The 22,157-nt window shown below is 40.3% G+C and overlaps 2 protein-coding genes across 5 annotated transcripts in view; one reads left to right on the top strand and one right to left on the bottom strand.

The window, feature by feature from the left end:
• macrod1 (mono-ADP ribosylhydrolase 1) overlaps window positions 1–22,157 on the bottom strand; it is a 109,777-nt gene that overhangs the window by 36,102 nt on the left and 51,518 nt on the right. For 3 of the 4 annotated variants that reach the window (XM_027285616.1, XM_010739173.3, XM_010739172.3), the window contains exon 4: window positions 10,664–10,693. The exons of the other annotated variant lie outside the window; for it this stretch is intronic. In XM_027285616.1, coding sequence (XP_027141417.1) covers window positions 10,664–10,693 — 30 coding nt within the window. The remainder of the gene's footprint in view (window positions 1–10,663; window positions 10,694–22,157) is intronic. 4 annotated transcript variants of the gene reach the window in all.
• flrt1b (fibronectin leucine rich transmembrane protein 1b) overlaps window positions 18,594–22,157 on the top strand; it is a 31,798-nt gene continuing 28,234 nt past the window's right edge. The window contains exon 1 of the mRNA XM_019253497.2: window positions 18,594–18,673. The gene's annotated coding sequence lies outside the window, so the exon portion shown is untranslated. The remainder of the gene's footprint in view (window positions 18,674–22,157) is intronic.

The following is a 22,157-nucleotide window of genomic DNA, read 5'->3' as shown; positions in this document are numbered from 1 at the left end:
GAAAATGACATGAAACACTCTGAAACACTGAGTGAGATTAATTCATTTCCATCTCTCTGCTAGGGGTGCAGGGAATGCTCAGGGTGGCCTCAGCGTGTCATCGAGCCGCCCTTTAGGACTGTCCAAAAAATCCTGGACTGAAAACTGGTGAAAAACTCCACATTTGAGTAATATATCGTTCAAAGTCTTTTCACATGTTTTCAGCAACTATTTTCTAACATACGTATTTAATGAATTTTGAAAGAAATCTTTCGTTTACATGGACTTTAACTGGAAGCATAGCACAGGAAGAGTGTGAACATTTGACCAAAATCACAATTATTCCATGACCTAAATAACAAGCAGGATTTAAAATGTAGTCAGCAACACTGTGCCATTTCGAATTGAAACTGTATATATATAATATATAAATATATATTTAAATATTATTGTGTTACCAGCCTGTGTGTCAGTAACTTAACCATCTCCAGCATTTGTAGACTTATTCAAAACTGTATCCTGATGTATAATATAGGAGTCTGATGTAAATAACTCAGAATTAACTCCAAACACATCTGTCAGCAGTGGTTTTGTCACAGCGTCGTGAGACTTGTCAGCACTTGGTGAAAATAGTATAATAACACCCATCCATATGTCACAGCTCAGTGTGTCGGCCTGTGGCTCTTATCTCTGTCTGACTGTATACAGACCAGCTGTTACAGCGGTGTATTTCGGCAGACTGAGTAGCTCCAGGCAGGGGTCTGGTGTTATCTGAACGTTATTGTGTAAAGTTGGCATATCGCATGCAGCGCTGAGCTGTAGTGTGTCATGTCATGCTGTGCCATGTTGAACTGGGCCGCACTGTGAGCTAAGCACAAGTGTAAGGGTGTGAAAGGCGAGCTCTGAAGCGCTGGCTACCTCCTTGGGGTGCACAGAAACAAGTTCAGATACCATGCTCATGCTGTGGGTGTGCGTGTGCGCATGTGTGAGTGAAATGTTACTGGTGTGTGTATACTTTCGTCAAAGCGAGTGTGTTCCTGTGCACAGAAGTATTTATGTTTGTGTGTGTGTCACCTCAAGGACTCTTGACACACACATATACACACAAACTTTGAAGCAGGCCGACTCTGAAATAGAGAACAAGTGTGATAAGACGGAGGGATGGAAAAGAGAAGGAGGGGAATAAGGGAGAGAGCAGCAGATGTAAAAATAGTCTGGAGGGAGATAAGAAAACAGGCAAGAAAAACAGAATCAAAAGAAAAAGAAAAGGAAATTGAACTTAAATATGAACCAACAGAACATTTTGTTTTGTTTCATGCTTCATGTTTAACTGATACATGAATGTATCAGTATGTATGTATGTATGTGTGCGCAGGTGTGGGTTTGTATGTGTAATGGTGAAAACTGGCTTTTCCCCACCCCAGTCTTTAAGAGCACACTGCATAGCCTTGAGCTAAAAACAATGCCTTGTTTGACCTAACTGCTGCTCTGCTCAGTCCCACACATACACGCAAGGTTGTTCATCATGAAGCTTGCACAGACACAACACACATTAGAGCACATATGCATGTGTGCCCATACAGCCAGGTTAAAGTAACATGTGCTGTAGAATAGGAAAGCTGTTTGGAAGATGGTACATTTACATTTAATGACATCAGTAAGGGCATGTATCCATAGGAATGTCTGGTCCCTGCAGGTCACCATAAACCTTAGAAGGTGCAGTTGATACATCAATCCTTTTCCATAGGATGACTGTCAAAAAATGCAGTTGTGACACTTCATACACTCATAGAGTCAGGAAAGACTGAAGCAACGTGTCGTGGGACCAATAAGCTCCAAACACTAACAAGTTCCAGCATTCATTAAAGCACATTCGTTTTCAGTGTTCAGAGGTATATTTGCTGATATGTTGTTGAAATAACTTCATATTCTTTGATATTTCAACACATTTGTTGAATCAAGTCAATATTGGTAGCCAGCCAGATGTTTATCATAAAATAATAGCTAGCAATGGTGAAGGAACAGACTGGACCTGAGTGCCCGGCTGCAAGGGCAAGATCTAAGCCAGGGGTGTCCAAACTTTCTTTATACAGGGCCAGATTAGACAATGTGAATATGCCCGGGGGCGAATACTAACATTTTAAAACTTTTTTTTAAATGGCAACGTAGCTAAATCTAAACCAATTAGGCATAAACAAATCTTAAAAGCAGTTCTTCCTTTCTTTCACAGCTGGAATCAGAGAACAAAGAATAAACTGTATGGAATATGTTAAACCTGCATGAAGATGATAGAAATCTGAACCTCATGTTCATTCTAAACATGACTTAATGTGAGTAATGCAAAGTCTGTTAACATTTAAGTTTAAAACCTATCACTCTTGCTCTTGTCTTTCACGAGATCATTCAGAAAGTAATTTTCTGTGTCACATCTACAGGTACAACAGCAGTTATGTCCTTAGAGGTTCAAATGCTTCATTATGTCAACCAAAAAAGACAGATCTGTCAGCCATACAGTATCTGACAATCCTAGCAGGCCATAAATAATATATTATAAAAACAAAGCTGCGGGCCGCATGAAATCTATCCACAGGCTGTGATTGGCCCCCGGGCCGGAGTTTGGACATCCCTGGTCTAAGCCTTTCCTGGCCTTTTTTAGCCACCTTTCTCTCCATGTAGGCGGCCAAATAGTTTCTTTGAAAGGAGCTACTGAAGTAAACTAAATGAACCTTTTCCCTGGACATAATAAAATGTTTTGTTGCAATTGGTCTCCTTGTATATTTCTTTTAGTCCTTCTTCTTCTCCTTTGGTCTACATTCAGCAACTGCTGGCATTTATTGATATTCAGTTAGTGTCCAACATAAAATTTGTAACACAAAACAACATTAGGATGTGACCTTTGGAATTAAACACAGAACAAATGTGATTATGTATACAATATATAATCAATGCACATATGCTATAAGTTAATAATTAATAGAACTGAGTCACTGCTGCCTGTTCAACTGGAATTTGTATGTGCTTGCTGCCAGCCCAGGCTTTGTTGCTTTATAATACTGTTGCCTTACTTCCAGCGCCTAGAAGGCTTTTGTCACTTAAACATAAATGCTGAGATGAATATTCAGCATGGGAGGACAATCTTGGATAAACACAGACATCACTACAGTGTTCTTCATGTCATTTCAAATTTCCTTTTAGCTGCAAATACTGTCATTTTGACTATGCATTCAAAGCGACATTCACATGAATTGCCTTTGTTTTTCTCATGTTTAAGTTAGCTTGCCCCTTGTCAAGAGGAGCTGAGAGAAGAGACAGACTGACTCTCTCTCTCTCTCTCTCTCTCTCTTTCTCTCTCTCTCTCTCTCTCTGGACACTGCCTGAACCTGCCGAGCAGGGTTAATAAATATCCATACACCTATTCATTCCCTCTGTGACTCTCACCTCTCTAATATAGAGAGCTGTCCCTCTAACTACATTCACTACAGACAGCCTGTGTTAGCTTTCTTTCAGACTGTGGTAGCTCCGGACTCTGTGGGAGCTGGTGTAATAGCTCAGCATGAGCACTGCACGCTACTGAGTAGACTCAGACGCTGTTCTGTGGCTTCAATGCAGTAAGAAATACGGAGGAGAAATTCATGAGTAGGGGGGGACTGCAAATGAAAGATGCATTTGAAGCTAAGCTGCACCGGCAGTACTTCTTCAGCACTGGAATATATACAGGTCTATTAGTCAAGGATGGCCTGTGACTGGGAGAAGCAATACTTCAACAGAACAATATCAACTGGCTGGTTTGCAACAGGCAGAATAACTGAATTAAAATCTGTTTTTCTTCATTTAACTTTTTGAAATTATTTTTAAAGAAAAGAAGAATGACTGATCAGAAGAATTGCTCTGCACTGATTTCTTCCATCTGATGTGCTTTGTACTTGTGGTTTTGGCCACAGTAGCTCCATGCCTCTATTGATTAGTCTGCTCGATGGTCAATCCAGCACTAGTCTGGCTTACAGGAAGTGGGCTGTGGGTCACTGGCCGGCTATTTCAGCCAGAACTCTCCTCCACTTCCATAGTTTTCTATTTTGCACCGCTGCTGCATCCTGGGCTTAGCGCCACATAAGATGATTGTGACTGGTTTAAAGATGCAGTGTGTAGGATTTAGCAGTGACTGCAACCAACTTGACTTTGACATGAAATAGTAAGGTAAACACAGGTGTTACCAATGACACTAATTAAGGTTCAGTTCCATTTAGGTCAAACAGAGTCAGAGTGCAGCTGTGATGCATGTTGGCCCACTGATGAGTCTCTGCTGCAATAAATTGAACTGAACCTTAATTAGTATCATCGGAAACACTTGTGCTGACCCTACTGATAAATGTCAAAATGGCTGCTGTGAAAAAGGCTCTACACCCCTTGCTGTACTGTAGGAGAACCTACGGCGGCTGTGAAACCCATGAAAGTGATTAATTAGTGCTAATTATTGAATGTTAGCCTGGTAACACGGAAAACATTAGACCTACTAAAAGTCATCATATTATCATTGTTATTAGGAGCATGTTAGCATGCCGACAGCTTGGGTTTGACAGCTAGAATGGCTGTGACTGAAACCATTCACTACTATGACTCAGTAGTAAATTCAGATTTCAGACACATCATCACGATTTTGTGTTGTCACTGATATGAGTAGTACAGTTGTACAATGGTCATTTTCAGTTGTGGATGCAACATGTTTCATTCAGTTTGGTTAGCAGTAAGCGCATGTTTACATGCTGTAGACACAACCATTCTGTTCCACTAAAACAAATCAAATGTGACCAAATTCAGACAAACCTTGCTCACATCTTGTTGTCTGTGATATTCCACCACTATGGGTGTTTTTCACTTGTGAAGTTCAGTTTTTATCTATGCCTTTACTGCAAATCAATGTCCCTGTGGAGATAATAAAGTCAATCTCATAATGGCTCAATATACAGGACTGTGTATTAGTATTGATGCATCCCTCATTTAGGCAGTGGAGACAGGGGAAGCCCTAACCAAATTAGCATCACTGCAGTGTCAAAGGATACTTGTTGTTCATACGCCACTGACTCTGCCGCATGCAAATGGGGTACCTGAACTACTCAACAATCAGTCATAATTGGCTACACCTATTGCCACCAACACACATCAACAGACTAAAATGAATTAGTCATGAATTTAATTTATATTACTAAATACCAAAAAAAAAAAAAGTTCTAGGAAGTGTCAAACTCATTTACATATTTAGAAAAAACAGCATTAATTATTAAGCCTTCATTACCATACAAAATATCACATCAACGTTTTCTCCTATTGAAGCCCGGTCTTCCAGGCAGTCAGCGATGGAAAGGAGAAAAAACAAAACAATGGAGAGACAGAGACACTCACACAGAGACGAGGGAGACGAGGGGATTGAAGAGTGCAGTTGGACAAAGAGAAATGGGTCTGGATGGGGATCAAGTGTGAAAAAGAAAAAGGGTGTGTAGGTGAAAAGAGAGAGGGAGAGTAAAAACAAAAGGGGAAGATGAATGTTAATCCGGGGTTTAGAGAGGAGAATGGATAGAAAGGGTGCAATGGGTAGATGGATGGATGCAGAAAGCGGGTAGAAATCAGTGTTTTGGCTACTTTAGACCAGTAACCAGCCAGCTAAGCAGGCGGCTGACCAGTTTAGGTATTTTCATGTCTCCCTCACAGGCTCTATATTGACTGGGGGAGAGAGGAAGGGAGGCAGCCAGAGAGGTAGGGGGACTGGGAAGTGATAATTGGCGATATGCTTACCTGGCAAGGAGCCTGCAACCCCCAGCAGGGCACACAAACAAACACAGGCGCGCGCACACACACACACACACACACACCTGCCTGCAATGTTTAATGCCAGGACAAGCTTTACCTCCTGTGAACCTCATCCACCCACCTAACAAACACACCCACACACAGGACAACACACACACAGGTAGATTGACATTAGAGTAAAACCAATCCTGAGGTCTCTCCTATGGAATACTAATATGGCTGCCCTTGCCAGCTGACCTCCTATAGGCCAAACAGGCTGTCCATCAAACTAATGGGGCGTAACGCTGGCATATTGCTTTCCCACAATCCCTCAGCAGAGCCAGGACACTCATTTACTTCAGTCAGCTTGTTGCCAAGGCAACATTTAGGATGGGTCTGGTGGTGGATGCACGCACACACATGCACACTGCTTCACACACAGTTGTATTTATGCGCTTACATACACACAAACTTAAACACGCATGCACACAAACACACAGCAACCTGTTAAATGTTACTATAAACTTACACACACACACACGCAGACACACACTGTTGCTAACAGCGGTGGAACAGGTGAATTTATGTATGCGGCTGAGACACTGACAGCACTGTCCGTATGTGGAAGGTACACTAAGTGCTCTTTGCCGCTCGTCTCATCTCAGCACCCCAAAACCAATCTTCTGCTCTGCCTTTATTCACAATTCATGCTCTCGTGTTCACTTGTTCTGAAAGGCAAGCAGACAAGCCTGTCCTTCGCCTGCATTTTTCTCCTCATCCAGACAAGAAAAAAAGCAAAAGTGGGGGGTGCTGCAGACACACAGGGACTAGGAGACTTCCAGTGCAGGGTATCAAACCCCATCCATATGCTGGAGGGTTGATTAAAGATTATAGACGTCAGACACACAAATTCGGTGTGGCTTTTTAGCTCTGCAAGAAAAAAATGTAAGAGGATGAAATTTTAATTGGGATCGTGCTCATGTATTGTGTACTCTGTCTGGATGTCTAAACCAAGTCTAAACCAATCATAGATGGGCACTGTGTTCGAGGCTGGTTCACATCCTGTGCACTCTGTCCCCACAGACCCCGAACAGACTCACTCATACCAGCTGCCTCGGTTTGTAACTGTATGTCTCTGTTTGATCAGTAAGTTATTATACAACTACAGCACACCATAGTTGGGGAAGGGTTGCTGCATGTACGTCTTCCGATGCATAGCTGTGACAAAGCTTGAAGGACAGATTGTTTTTCATGTCTATTTTTAATACTATGCATATACATGTTATAAGTGCATTAAAAGAGATATTGTTTGCTGTGATCATTCTTCTTTTCTGAGGCTGAATTACCAACCATGCAAAACCTTAAGCTTTAAGTTGTGTGCACAGCATAGCTACGGCGTTTAGGCCCTGATGTTATGCTGTAGTCGACACTACAGGCTACAGTGGTGGTTCGTCCACTAATCAAATGATCGGTGGTTTGATCCCCGGCTGCTCCAGTCTGAATGCTGAAGTGTCCTTGAGCAAGATACCGTATAGAACCCTTAATTGCTGCACCATCAGTGTGTCAATGGTTAGCTGATGATTCAGATTGATATTGGCAGCCAGTGACATCAGTGTATGAATGTGTGTATGAATGGGTAGAAGAGATATGTTGTGTAACAGCTTAAATGCACCTTGAGTGGTTGGAAAGACTTGAAAGGCTCTGTATTAGTAAAGTCCATTTACTTGCTGTCCAATACCACATGGACAGCAAGAACTGTGACTGGTCAGCACGAGCTACTCATGTTTTCCCCGTTTCTCCGTGTTAATAGTGACAGTTGAAGAGAGACTGCTGTAACATAAATGTAGCAAAGGCCCCTCCACTGCAAACAATCAGCTAGCTGAGATCATGTCTCTCTGCTGTAGTGAATGAAAGAATGTAAATGTAATTATAGCATTGAAGAACTACTATTCAAGTCATGTGGAAGTTACTGTAGCTCTTCATCACGCTGCATCACAATGTAAATTTTAAATTGATACACTCTGTGATTCCAACAGATGAAATCCATTGCTAAAGTATAAATTAAACCCTACACCTTAGGCATCTACGATGAGATTCTCATTAAACCGCTGCACCAAGTATAAATCAGATTTACTGTGTGTCACTACTGGTTCGTGATAAGTCTATTTGAACCACCAGGATTATTACTGTACATGGTCAGCAGATTTTGAGTCTAAATGTAGTTTCAGGACCATCATTATTTCAGTTTTGGGCTTACATGTCGCACATTTCTAGATTTATTTGTGTTATATCAAATTACCACACAGCAAATATGATACCAGGTGGTATTATTAGATATTGTGTGGAAAAGAGAGCTAATAGGGGCCATATTAGTGCAAATAGTGGCCATGAAGCAAAGATGAGGGATAGGGTTGTGTAACTGTGCTGTAACTGATACATAACTAAGATTTTAAACTGTTTTGTCAACAGGATCTCAGCTGGACAGTTTCCTTTTTTAACAAAGCATATAAACATTCAATTCCTCAGCTCAGTGTCCGTGAATACATTCACATAATGTTGGAATGTGATGACAACTTCTGTGATTCAGCTCCAAATGAAAGAAGACAATGTTATTTTCAGCCTCGATAAATAGGTTCAGCCCTCTCATCCCTATAGACTGCTTACGTATTACGGCTGATGGCATTTGTGTGCAGGTCACAAACCTGTGGAAAAACACTTCAGTGCATCACACATCCCAAAGGTGCATACTGACATATGGCGACCTAGAAGATGAACCAAATACGAGTTTGAAAGTATGAGTTTGTGGCTCGAGCAATTTTGATGGCATTCATCCAAAACAACATTCTAACATACATACATATATATATATATCTAAAACCGTCTGGCTCAGTGAACCTCCAAACGTCATCTGGGTTTTCTTTTCTATTTGGAAAATCAATCAAAGCAGTGAAACGTTGAAATGGCAGATAAGCTTTGAAATAAATTAACAACTGCAGCCAGCGGACATAAAAAAAGGCTAATTTCCTGCCCTTGGGTTTGTTGTTGATGCGCTGCCTGAGCTCAGCACTCCTCCAGATTGAAGTGTGAAAACAATGTCGGCAGGTGCGCGTTTGATCTAACTGAATGACATTTACCCAGGTACCCTTGAGACTGAGTAGTAAAGCACTGTAAAGACCTTTTGTTGCCTCACCTCAGATGCAAAGAAAACAACTCACTAAAGCTCAATATATGCTTGGTTACTCTGTGCAGAGGGTGATCTCGACGAATGGAGGTGTGTAACATGTTTTTTCCGCTCGGCTCGGCTCGGCTTGGCTCTCACATCTGTCTGTTATATATTGGACCTCCATTGTTTGGCAGTCTTCCGTGTCTTCTCGCTCTAACCATCGTCTCCCTCCCATTTCTCTTGTTTGTTCCAATCTTCCCCCGTCTCTACCCTTACCTCTCTCTCTAATTAACACCTACTGTAGGCTCTGTCTGCCTTAGCAAACCCCCAAGGACAGAGCTGGAAAGAAAGACAGAGAGATGGAAATACATACAATACGAATAAGATGGGAGAAATAAGGAGAGAAGCTGGCATAGGACGACAGATAAAAACAGAAACATAGACACAGATAAGAAAAAAAACAGATATGAAGCCTCTTCCAGTCAGTCGATGGAAAATCTCAAAACTACAACAGATGTTGTGCTTAAAATTCAAATAATTTTTTAATAACTAAACCAGAACGAACAACATAAACAAGCCTTTCAGAGGCACAAGTGAACGAACATCTGATGTATACACACATTCAGAGCCTCTTTAGAAACCATCTGTCTTTGTAGAGCCATCAGAGACTTGAGGACAACATCAAATGATGCCGTAGGTCTCGAGGTGCATGTGTGTGTGTGTGAAGCCACGGGACACAAGAGTGTGCAGGCCATTTTTATGGCTTGAGGCTCAGCTGGTGTATATCAGTAAGGGTGGAGTTCGTGTGTGTGTGTGTGTGTGTGTGTGTGTGTGGACGCTGAGGACTTACTGCTACAACTGAACACTTGAGGTAAACAAATTCACTTTTGGAGGCAGGCAAATGCACTGCTGCCACACAAACGCATATGCACGCATACACACACACACACACGCACGCATGCTATCCATACAGGTCTGCCTCTAGGTATGTCACCATGGAGATATGGAGACACACACATACAAATTAGAAGGTTAAAAATGGCAGTCCAAGTGAGCTGGTCTGAAAGGCTAAAGCTGTTTGTCCAAATGAGGAAAAAGAAAAACAACCACAGGCAAACGCAGAGCCCAAAATTTGCAAGCATTAACACACACACACACACACACACACACACACAGGTGGATGAGAGCGTGCACATGTTTTAGGTGAATGCGACTGCCGCATTAGTTGTACAGATTTATTACAAGTATCGATTGAGCGTGGACGTCCAACATCGTACGCACACAGCAAAGCACTGAGTCAACAATACACTGAAAAATGACTGTTTATATCCACAGCACTCCACACCCATAAATTATGAACTATCGACTTTGCACCTGGGTGCACACACACACACACACACACACACACACACACACACTCATGGGCAGACAGACAGACACGGCGCAGCATGCAAACGCACCGTGAACACCTGCCACAACAAAGAGCTACCTGCTACCAAATACAAAGAAAGATACAGACAGACACACCGCACTTATAGGACATAAAACACTCACACACACATGCACACTCCTTTTGGCTAGCACATTGCACTACATCATTTGATTAAAAGAGCGCGATTTTAAATGATTTGGTGTCTAGAGAGGACCATTTGCACCACAAAGCTGTACTACTGATAAACAACAAGTAGCTTGGCAAGCGCACAAGCACACAAACAATGAATCAGACAGGTTGTGACTTACCTCCACCTCCGCCCAGCAGAGTTTTGTTGGCTGAAAGAGAAAAAAAAGAGTATTTATGAAAAAAAAAACATCACAATGAGAGAATCAAACTGGCTTTATAAATGCTCTCCAAGCATCCCAGATGTTGATTTACATAGTTTAGGTTCAGTATCTTTGGGTTTTGGACTGTTCTGGAAATTAAAGGAGATCACAACCGTTCATAAATTATATGTAGATTAAATAAATAACACTCTAACCATTATTAAAACATAATGTTACATTGACCAGTGCTGAAGACAATGTTACAGTAGAAGTTTTGATTTTCTTTTGTTTGGAGCAGAGAAATCATTTTCTCACAACATCCAATGTGTGTAAATCATTTATAACATAAAGATAACAAACATCTCTCAAGTCCAGCTCCTCAAATTAGAGAACTTTGTGTTAGTCTGTGTGTTTATATAAATGTAAATTTAATATCTTTGGCCAGATAAAACAGCAGCTTTGAATAATATCAGGAGAACTCTAAACGTGATCTCAGTGGCTAAACAAAAACAAGAACACTCAATGCTTCTCAGCCTAGATGCTGAAAAAGCATTTGATAGGGTGGATTGGCAGTATCTGAAACACACATTGGGAAAAATGGGATTTCATCCAGATTTTGTCAGATGGATTGGGGTGTTATATTCCGGACCCATGTCAAAAGTGCGGGTAAATGGTTATACATCAAAGAACGTTGGCTTGAAGAGAGGTACAAGACAGGGATGCCCCCTTTCACCTTTACTGTTCGCTATCAGTATCGAGCCCTTGGCAGTAATTATACGAACAGATTCTAGAATTCAAGGAGTATCGATAGGTGGAGTGACGCATAAAATCTCACTATATGCAGATGATGTTATTCTGTATATTACTGACCCCTTGAATTCAATCCCAGTTGTTTTGACCTGTTTAGGGGAATTTGGGGAACTATCAGGGTACAAAGTCAACAAAACAAAATCAGAGGCCATGATGCTAGTAGGCAAGAGGCCAACAGGGTTAGATAAAGATGTTGCATTTAACTGGTCTAATAGAGGATTTAGATATTTAGGCATTAAGATTACAACACAAACCTCACAATTATTTAAGGAAAATTATGGCAGATTAATCACACAAATAAAATCAGATTTGACTCGATGGGAGATTCTTCCTCTGTCCCTCTCAGGTAGAATTGAAACAGTCAGGATGAATGTACTCCCTCGATTGACATACCTCTTCCAATCGCTGCCTATTTGGATACCAGCTTCAACTTTCAAAATGTGGGATAAAATGATTTTGGCTTTTATCTGGCAAAAGCGAAAGCCTAGAATTAGACAAAAGTTGCTATTAAGCCCAAAGGAAAAAGGCGGTCTTAGTTTGCCAAGTTTGAAACTATATTATTGGGCAGCACAACTCCGTTGTATGGTTGAGTGGGTTGTACAAGACAAAAAAACAAACTGGATTGGTCTGGAGAGATGCGCGTGCCCGCTAGTACCTCTTGAGTCAATGCCATTTTTGAAACTAAAGAAAAAGAGAGCTTTAAAAATTGAAAATGAATGGATTGCTTGTACCCACAGGGTTTGGTCCCTGGTGAGAAAAAAAAATAGGTGCACCTTTAACAATATCTTGTGCAGTAAGAATTGCTAAAATTGTTGATTTCTTGCCAAACAAGATGGATGCTGGGTTCCAGATCTGGGCGGTGAAAGGATTAATAACCATAAACCAGATGTTTGATGGAGAAATACTTATGTCATTTAAGCAACTACAAGATAAATATGGATTGTGTTCCAAGGATTTCTATAGGTATTTACAGTTGAGGGATTATTTTTTGTCGCACACTGAATGGAACTCTTTGAAACAACCACCATCACCTTTAGAACACTTTTTGGTAAAATGTATAGAAGAGAATAGTAAAAGGAAAATAGTCATCACTCATAGCCCAATGTGGAAAGAATTCAATTGGAAATTAAAAATGAGATACTTCAAGACACCTTCATGGACTTCAAAATATGACAAAAATAATACTAATTTATGCTGGAGGAAATGTAAGCAGATCGGGGACCACACTCATATCTTTTGGGATTGCCCGATGTTGATTCCATTTTGGCAAGGGAGCCAAGCAGAAATTCGGAGCATTCTGAAAATTACATTACCGCTGAACCCATTACATTATATACTAGGTTTGAATCCAGGGGAGGATATAGGGAAGAGAAAGGCCCAACTATTACAGATTCTCCTACTAGTGGCAAGGAAAATGATAACCCTGTGTTGGCTCAGACCTCTACCTCCCACCCTTCAACAATGGCGAGAGAGACTAAAGAATGTGTATTTGATGGAAAAGATAACTGCAAAACTTTATGTACAAATGGATTTGGTTTTGGTTTTGTGGGCCCCTGTCATTTCCCATTTTGGATGGCCAAACAGATAATTTGGAACGGCTGGTCGTAAGAAGCTATTTTGGTATTGTGTTTTTTGGTGGTCTCCTGTGGAAGGTACTTTCTCCCCCTTATTCTGTGATTTGTTTGGTGGGATGTCCATCTGTGTAGTTTGTCTTGATTTGGGATTGTAGGTTTGCTGAGACACTAATTGTTCCTGGGTTGTTGTGTTTTTTTTTTTTTTTTTTGTGTAATGTTTTGTCTTGTTCTTTATATGCATAATTTTAAATAAAAGAATGTTAAAAAAAATCAAATAAATAATCAAAAGGTTAATCAATGATGAAACATGTTAGTTACAGCCCAAGATACAACTAATATAAAATGCAATATTGACTAAATCTGAATTCAAGGTTACATCAGCAGTTTTTAATTGGTTGTTTGGAACAGAAGCATCACTATTTTACTCCCTCTAATCAGTGTAAAACCACATTTTGTGGTCAGAGAAATAAACATTACCATACCTCATCACTGTATTTTTTAACAGCTGAGTTCATAAAAGTTCTTTATTTTCACTGTGCGTGGGCGAGCTGTTCAGAAACTCTGATCTCTTAAGACTTGATCAAGTCTCATGTTTAATTGGGAGAACTTCTTTGTATTAAAATAACTCGAGGCTTTTGCTTATATTTACTTGCTGGGGGCGAAATCGAAAATGTCGCTCCAAATTTGTCCTTGAGAACATGATTTGTTACAGGCATCAGCATTTCTCGACAAGAGCGGTTCTCAATCCAAGCCCTTGAGAGCACACGTTGCTGCTGGCTTTGCCAACTGGTGAGTTAATTGCATTCACCTGGCATTGCAGGTGTAACTCCTTCAATTAGATGGATAGAATGAGAACCAGCAGGGTCCGAGTCCCATCAATGAGGACGGAAAAGCTCTGCACAATAAGAACGAGTAGCTTCACTGCCTGCAAAGCTAATAAATAAACTTATGCTGAGGCTTCAGTCCACGGAAAATAAACACCTCTGTTAGTCTCTCTATTATAGTTATGAAACAAGTCAATCATCTATCCACTTTCTACAAGAAGGTGACAGTAGCTTGAATGAAATAAGAATATAATGAGCTCTATTTCCGGATCACATCCAGAATTATTGCTGTATGACCAGTATGTCCCAAATCATTACCTTCCCCACTTGAATCAAGTCACTGCACATGTTTAAAGAGTGTAAATTGCTGGCAGGGTGATAAGGCTGGCTGCGGCTGCTCCTGACATATGCGATATGCAAGTGTTTTTCTCACCCACATATCCATAAACGTGTAGAGTCAGCAGTGCTAGCCCGGGGACATCTGCTCACTCCGTTGCAAAAAAAAAAATCTAACCTGACCACAAACTCATAAAAATCATGTTTTCCAATTCTTTCCCTGTTCATGGATCCAATTTTAGTTGCTGTGACCATGTTAAGAAAATCTGATAAGCACATAATCTCTCTTCGACCGTTACGAAGTTACATCAGAACACACAGGGGACGTCTCTCATTTTAGTTACTCTTTGCCAGTAGGCACTGTGCCAATTGGGCACGCACTTACACAGTGTATTAGGCAAGTTAGTTTTAGAAAGAGGAATAAAAAAACTAAATCCCACAGCTGTCTTTGTCTTTCAAGAATCCTCTTCTCTTCAACATTTTTACCTTCCCTCCTGCTTTATTTATAGTAAATCCCACTTAATTTCAGCCTTTAAACACACTATGCTTCTCTGAATATGTGAAACACTGTCTCACTAACATCTCCCAAAGTGAACATTTCCACTCCCTAATTTGAAAATGTGCAGCTCCATACAGCATGTACTGAAAAAAGAAGTTATTTAAGGTGACAGTGCAGAGCTATTTCAGGTGCACAGCTTGTTTTAAGAGCTGATCCTACAGTAAACTCAAATAAAGCTCATTCAGATGTAAAATCTCAGTCCCATTCATCCTCTGCTGATTAGCTGCAAGCTGTGCATAAGAGAGATATCACATGCTGAGTCCCTTTAATTCACGTCCATGTTGACTAAGGTGCCCTAGGCCATGTAAGTACAAGACCTCCTGAGAGGTGAAAGGTGTCCTTTTTTAAAATAAGCCAAATTTGCCTGAAGGAGAAATGATGCATCTCCGACATGGTGGTGAACTGGACCGAACCCACAGTTATCACAGTGTTGTTGGTGCTGGAGTGAACAAAGCAGCAACCTCTGTGTCTCAATGTGGCATTGATGGTAACACTGTGACAAAGTAGCATGCTCTCTCATGCTCATTTGGAATTTATATTAGCATTGCATTTTGTAATCTGAGGTTCTTGTGTGAAATGTCTTTAAAATCTTCCAAGTTGACATCAAGTGTTGGGTCAGCCATTTTACCGTTTAAAATAAACAGGTCACATATTATCAGGCTAATGTTATTTTTGTCAGTTGGTTCAGTTAGTTATCTAACAGTGACAGCTGGAAAGTTAAAGGTATAAATATTTCACAATAACCAATCTTTTACCTTATCTTACATTTAACCTGTTTTGATCTGATGATGTATAAATCTCCACTTATTAAATACTTTTTGTTAAAACAATGCTAAGTTTTAATTTATCAAGAGCTGTAGGTGAACTGTAACCGACTCCAGATGGCTGGCTTTACTTTCAGCTCAACATGTGGATATGTCACAAACAGTCATCAGAAAGGGGGTCAGAAAAATGTGTTTTTTATTTAACACCCATTACACACTGTAGTTTTTCATAACACATTTTAAATGGTTTATTTTGAGAAGATGTCATATGCCACTAGCGTCTGCCTCACACTTTTAAAATTGTTTATCTACTTCGACCGAGAGGATAAATCGTAGCCAGGAAATCAGGAAAATAGCACTGAGGGCTTCCTTTAGTGCACTTTAAATAAAAATTTGCCCGTAGATGCTTTTACTGTTATGTGTCAGTTTATGAAGTTTAATGCATCTCAGGAAATTTATTTTTTTTTCAACCACTTTCCTACTACCCGCCTTGTCTACAGCTTGTCAGTTGTCCAACATTTCCCATAATGTCATGGCAATAAAGCCCAGAGAGCATACTAACACAGCGGCAGTGAAGTTACTCCAGACAAGAAAAAGGATAACAAGTCTCTTGCTTACTCAAAACACAACATGTTTTATGGTTGTATTGCCTTCTTGATTACTGAGGCTGCCATCAGTGTCGAAATCTGTATCTATTCCTCCTCTGCGATGGACTTTGCTCAGTAAAACTGATGAACGGCTGCTACAAAATGGTGTGTAAAAAACAAGTCCTTCACTTTCCGTCTGAAGGAATGACACCTGCCAGTAACTGATGTTTTAGATTGCTGATTTCCTTTTTTTTTTTTTTTGCAATCACCCGAAATTGTAGCTGCTGGAAATGTCTCAGTGATGTGACACTGTCTGTGTAAGGACAACTACCAGCAGAAGTAATAAATGTAGCACAAAAATGGCTCCAGAACTGCAACATACAAGCAATATCATTATTCAATTAAATATCTGTATAAAAAGATCACATGCCATATCACGTGCCTTCAAACAAACTGCTTGTACAGCATTACGTATGATGCCTACAATGGGGCTGTGATGCTTCAGGTACATTTGAGACAGTTAAATAAGATTAACAAAGTCCAGTTTGAGTAATATATCCATCACTTCAAAGGCTTGTCAGACGTCAAAACACTATGAGGAACGAAGGAAGATTAACAGTAAAAATACAGTTCATTTTACAAAGTATTCTGCCAGGAGTGTGGGCATGAATGTATTTGATTAGCCAACGCAGCACATTACTGGATAAAGTTGAAAAGTTGAGCAACATTTTTTCTCAGAAATATTTTTGCTGGAGCCCTCAGCTTCTCTGTTAAATTAACAAAACGGCTTTTTTCCATGTAGCGCAAACATTGGTCTGCTTCAGAGCGTCTGAATCACCCTCACTCAATGCGTTTCAGCTTGGGGCGACTATGTCTGCCAATCTTTGGAAACCAACAATAATACCAAATGGCCAGATGTGAGGAGATGTGTGTTAGCAAGTTTTGAACCTTTTATCCCTCTTTATCTTACTTTGAAGTGCAACACCATAAATACCTTCGCGCATGGACTGTCTGAGAGTGTGCTCTGTTATTCCCACTTGTAATATCTGATCAATTAAGACAACAACGACAAATGACACTGAGCTCGGTTGTCTGAGCTTGATTGTATCATACTGAACCATTAAAAATCATCTCCTCTCTGTCTTAGTTTACTAGAGCATCATCAAAATGTATCAGACAATAATGTAGGGTTGGCTGGTTGCTCTTCTAGTGGTGTTACAATCTTCTTTCGCTGTAGTAAGTATTAGGAACACTATACGTGAGTTCATCATCATAAACATGGTTCAGGAAGTTCAGAAGCTATAATCTCACATCCTATTTTCATTTTATTTTGCCTTTCACAGAAGGTGCACCAAGTTCAAATTCAAATTCAACTTCAACCTTCCACGATACCGGAGCAGAATTCATTTTATTTTATCTCACTGTTTTAGATTCATTTTGGTTGTAATCTTTATTCATTGGATTATATAATTATTAAGATTAGTCTTATGTAAGGTACAAGAGACCTATGATAAATTATCAATGATCCCATGTAACGCTGCTGTTCTCCTTGTACATACAAAGGTGCTTGAGAAAGAACCAGCCTCTGAGCCCTGTGGGGAGAAACAAAGGCATCAAAGCAACCAAAATACTCCACACGCACAATCATGCAGTCTTAGACATGAACACACACACACACACACGCAAGAGGGGATGTGAACATTGAGACGTGCACACACTGTACTTACCAGCAGTCACACATACACACACACATACACACACACACACACACACACACACACACACAAATGCAGACAATCGAGATAGAGTTTGGGTAACCATGGCAACGGCAAAGCCCAAAGGTTTGTTACTGAAACCTAGTTAATTACAGAGAGAGAGAGAGAAAGAGAGAGAGGAGTAACGTCGATACTCGAGGGAACGCGTTTCACCATCTGTTAAAACCCACATGTACCTTCTACCCGGCCGGTGTGGATCGACTGTAACTGTGTGTGTGTGTGTGTGTGTGTGTGTTTGAGGTGTGCGCACGCACTGGCCACAGTTGTTGCATGGGCAAAAACAAACACACACAACTGCGTTCTCCCATGGCACCGACTACACGAAGGCTAACAGTTTAATTTTTCTTATTGGTATTAGATGACTAATTAGAATAGCTAATACCAAGCAGCTAAATAAAGCATGCTAGCATCTGGTGCAGAGACACACCAATTATCGAAGTAGGGAAAGAATCAGGGTGATAAGTTATACAACTACATACAGAGCAAGAGGAGAGAGGAGGGGGGGGGGGGGAGTTGACAGGGGGGGGGGGGGGGGGGGGGGGTGAGTTGACAGGGAGAGAGTGGAGGAGGAGAGCGCGAGGTGTCAAGGGGATGGAGGGAGGGTTCAGGGAGAGAGAGAGGGAGGGAGGGGTGACGAAGAGAGAGTGAGAGAGACAGAGACAAAGTGAAAGAGAGTTGAGGGTGGAGAAGGGAGACGCAGGACTAAATTTGCTGGGAGCATAAAACAACAAGATGGAGTGTACTTCTTCTTTCTTGGGAGGTAAGTAATCACACTGAGGGGGAGAGAGAGAGGGGGGAGAGAGAGAGAGAGTGAGAGAGAGAGAGAGTGAGAGAGAGAGAATGAAGGGTGGAGGACTGGATAGATTGATGCATCAATGAAGGACAAGAGTTAAATGCTTAAAACCTGTTCAGGCAGAGTGGGAAGAAGTTGTCTGAGAGAGGCTAAAGAGGGAATGAATGCACTCATTTGCTGTTTGGCTCAGAGTAAAACTTGACGTTTAAGCACCTGTACGTGTGTGAATGCGTGTGTGTGGGGATGAAGTGATGATGGTAGGCTAAAATTTCCTTTATATGAAGCTCTGTGTTAAACCTTCTTCTGTGGCGCTCCATCTTATTTTTCCTTTCTCCACACACCCCGCACCCTCTCCCCCTAATTCCCCAGGCCCCAGTGCAACCTGTTTGTGTATTCCTCTCTCTCCTGCCGCCCTCACCTCATCCCACCCTCCCTCTCTGGTACCCACTTGTCCTAACCGCCATTACACCTCTTTCGGTCATTTCATTTCTAGGCATCATTTACTTCGTCCACTTGAGAATGCCAATCAATTTGCAGGCATCCTGATGGGGGGGGGGAGACAATGCTAGAGAGCAGATATGGTTCCACATCTCTATCCGAGATTAAATAAGATTACAGTACGGCTAAATTGATCCTGAAAATGAAATAAAATGTTGCTTTTTCAGCAGATGATGGTAAAGATTAAAAGAATAAAACAAAAATAAAGAAATTACCAAGATAAAAGCTTGCTTTCAATGACAAATCGTCTATTTAATATATTTATAAGCATGTAAAGACAGAGTATTAGTTCATTGTTGCCCTACGCAACAATCCAGATAGATTAATGTGGGTATACATAAGTCCTATAAAGGCTAAAAATAGACTAAGCATATTGTTTTTGATCTGTTTTATTGGCTTGCCTTGGCCCTTCAGCAAATTTAGCTCCAGGATCCCACTGTGAATGTTCAAGCTTTCTGCTGCCTTATTCCCACCTTAATATAAAAGACCCATATTTCACCTCCAGGATGTGACTTTGACGTACTGAGACCACGCAGTGAACAAAGAGAAGCACTGTTTCATCTTCACAACACAAGCATCTCATTGTATTCCACTTTGTGATTCGACTTTGATTAAGCCGCTCACTTCAAATCGATGCTGAGATAAGGACTGAGTAAGAGCAGGGAGATCTCAAATGACGCAGAAACAAGAAAAAAGTTGACCAAAGTTCAATTATATGCAAATAGGCGGTGATGCGGTAAAGAAATGGCCACGTGACAGGTAGATGGACACACTTTATGTTCTTCCGCTTCCCTCTTGTGACAACAGTTACTACAACAGTTGGATACAGTTTGTGCACTTCCTCAACAACTCAAATAAATATGTCCAAGAGACACAGTAGACAGGAGGGAAAGTGACATCATACAAATAAATCTAAATGTACAAAGTCACATCAATGAATTATAACATAATCAATATTCATTTGATAGAGACAGCATTGCAGATTTGACTGGCAACAGGTGACATAAAGTTTCCAGATTGAATACTAATTTGTGTTTTTAGCATTTGTGATTGCAATTTGTAATGATTTCTAACATTGTTTAGTGAATACAGAGATTAAATTGGTTAAGGTCAGGGTTAGTATGAGTAGTTGTAGCTCCATAAGAGTTGGACATAAGTTGGACTTAGTAGCCAATTTGTTATTCAGTTAGTCATTTAGATACAACATTGTGAGTTCTGCAGCATTGTGGTGTTAACAGGTGGTGCTCTCGCATGCATTATCACACATAAAGCCCCTCCACCTGTGGGAAAAACTCCACAGTGGTTTGGTTGAATTTTTTCATATTCAAAGAGAGTAAATCCTGCTTTGACAGTGAGTATCTCTATTTGACACAATGGCAGCATGTTGCATCACAGCTAGTTAGCTCATTCTCTATTCATCACTGACATTATACAAACAGTGGACAGAGCTTGCAGGTCTGTAAATGAAAGCCATCGCCAAAGTGTCAAAGTGTAAACCTGCGCTCTTTCCCATGGCCAGCAGGGGCCAGCTCCATTGGCTGCAAAAGAAGTCCAGAAATGTATGTATGAATTATCCGACGCGAAATAAGTTTACTACCTCAGTAAACAGTTTGCTGGTGAGTTTATGGTCTCAATCACTAGTTTCAAGTCTTCCTCTATATGGCATGATGTTTAATTTGTAAATTAAGGCTCCATTTTGAGTGAAAGAGATGATAAAGCAAGGTTAGCTTAAAGGCGTGACTTGAGTTGATCACTACTGGCATACTGTGGTGATGCAGGTTCAGCTGCCCAGACGTTCAACAGGCTAGCTCTCCTTCTAAACCTTTAACAACATTTAAGGTCATACTGGTTAAAGGATTTGTCTGATATTTCTTTTCATCTGCAAGAACATACAAGGACACACATGCAAATATGTGACTGAGGCTTTGTATTGGCCTTCTGTGGTCTGACTTGGCCACAGTATTTTACTTACAAACAGTGCAAATGTCCTACTGCTTAATATAGGGGATGACAGGATGAGTATTTACTTTTTGACTCATTCTTACGTATATAACAAATCAATATCTGACACTCTGCCCACACAACTGTTTTTTTAAAAACTCATCATTAGACTATTTTCCTTTTCAGTTGCTGGTTATACAAATGTTTTGCATGTTTTTTTTGTTGGGATTGAAGGGATTGCACGCTTTAACCTACTTTTACTTAAGACAATAATTGGCTGCACAGGTCTATTACACTGATACCATGAGAGATAACTACACCATAAATTACTGTAATTTACCACAGCACTAATAGCTCCTGTAGGAATATGACTGCTATTTTTCAGTAATGAAACTGTTAAACAAAATGTAAAAAATACTGGATTGATTTTATAATGATCTCCTATTATAACAGCATACAATTAGCATCACAATTTGATTTTGTATGATGCAAAAATACAATATAATGTTATGCAATCAAACAATATTCTAAGAATATAGCACTATAGATATAAAATACATATATACATCTTTATGTCAACCCTCATTTCACATAAAAATTTAAAATGTTCTATATACAACAAAGTTGATTTCTAGATGATATTAGCCTATCGCAAATATATCTATGTCATTATGTACAGACAATACTTATGAATGTTTGAGGTCATTTAGAAACAATGCTGACTTTACAGAGAGCTGACAAGTCTGTAAAGTGTCCAGCTCAGCACATAGCTCGGTCACAACCCTTAAACATATATTATATATGGACAATATACAGTTTAAATTAATCTAATGTTTCCTCAGATTTTTTCACCATACAAACGCTGATATCATTACCACATCCAAAATCCATTGTCACCCAGGCTCTAGATTTTCTACTGCCAACATTAATATTGTTTCATGCTGAATGTGGCTGTGAGTCGGACTTCTGGAGCCGCTTTAACTGAATCAGACTAAAATCTTAGGAAGCTCTG

Source organism: Larimichthys crocea, chromosome I (genome assembly GCF_000972845.2).
Source record: "Larimichthys crocea isolate SSNF chromosome I, L_crocea_2.0, whole genome shotgun sequence".
NCBI classification, from domain to species: Eukaryota; Metazoa; Chordata; class Actinopteri; family Sciaenidae; genus Larimichthys; species Larimichthys crocea.
This window is presented reverse-complemented; position numbering and strand designations above follow the sequence as displayed.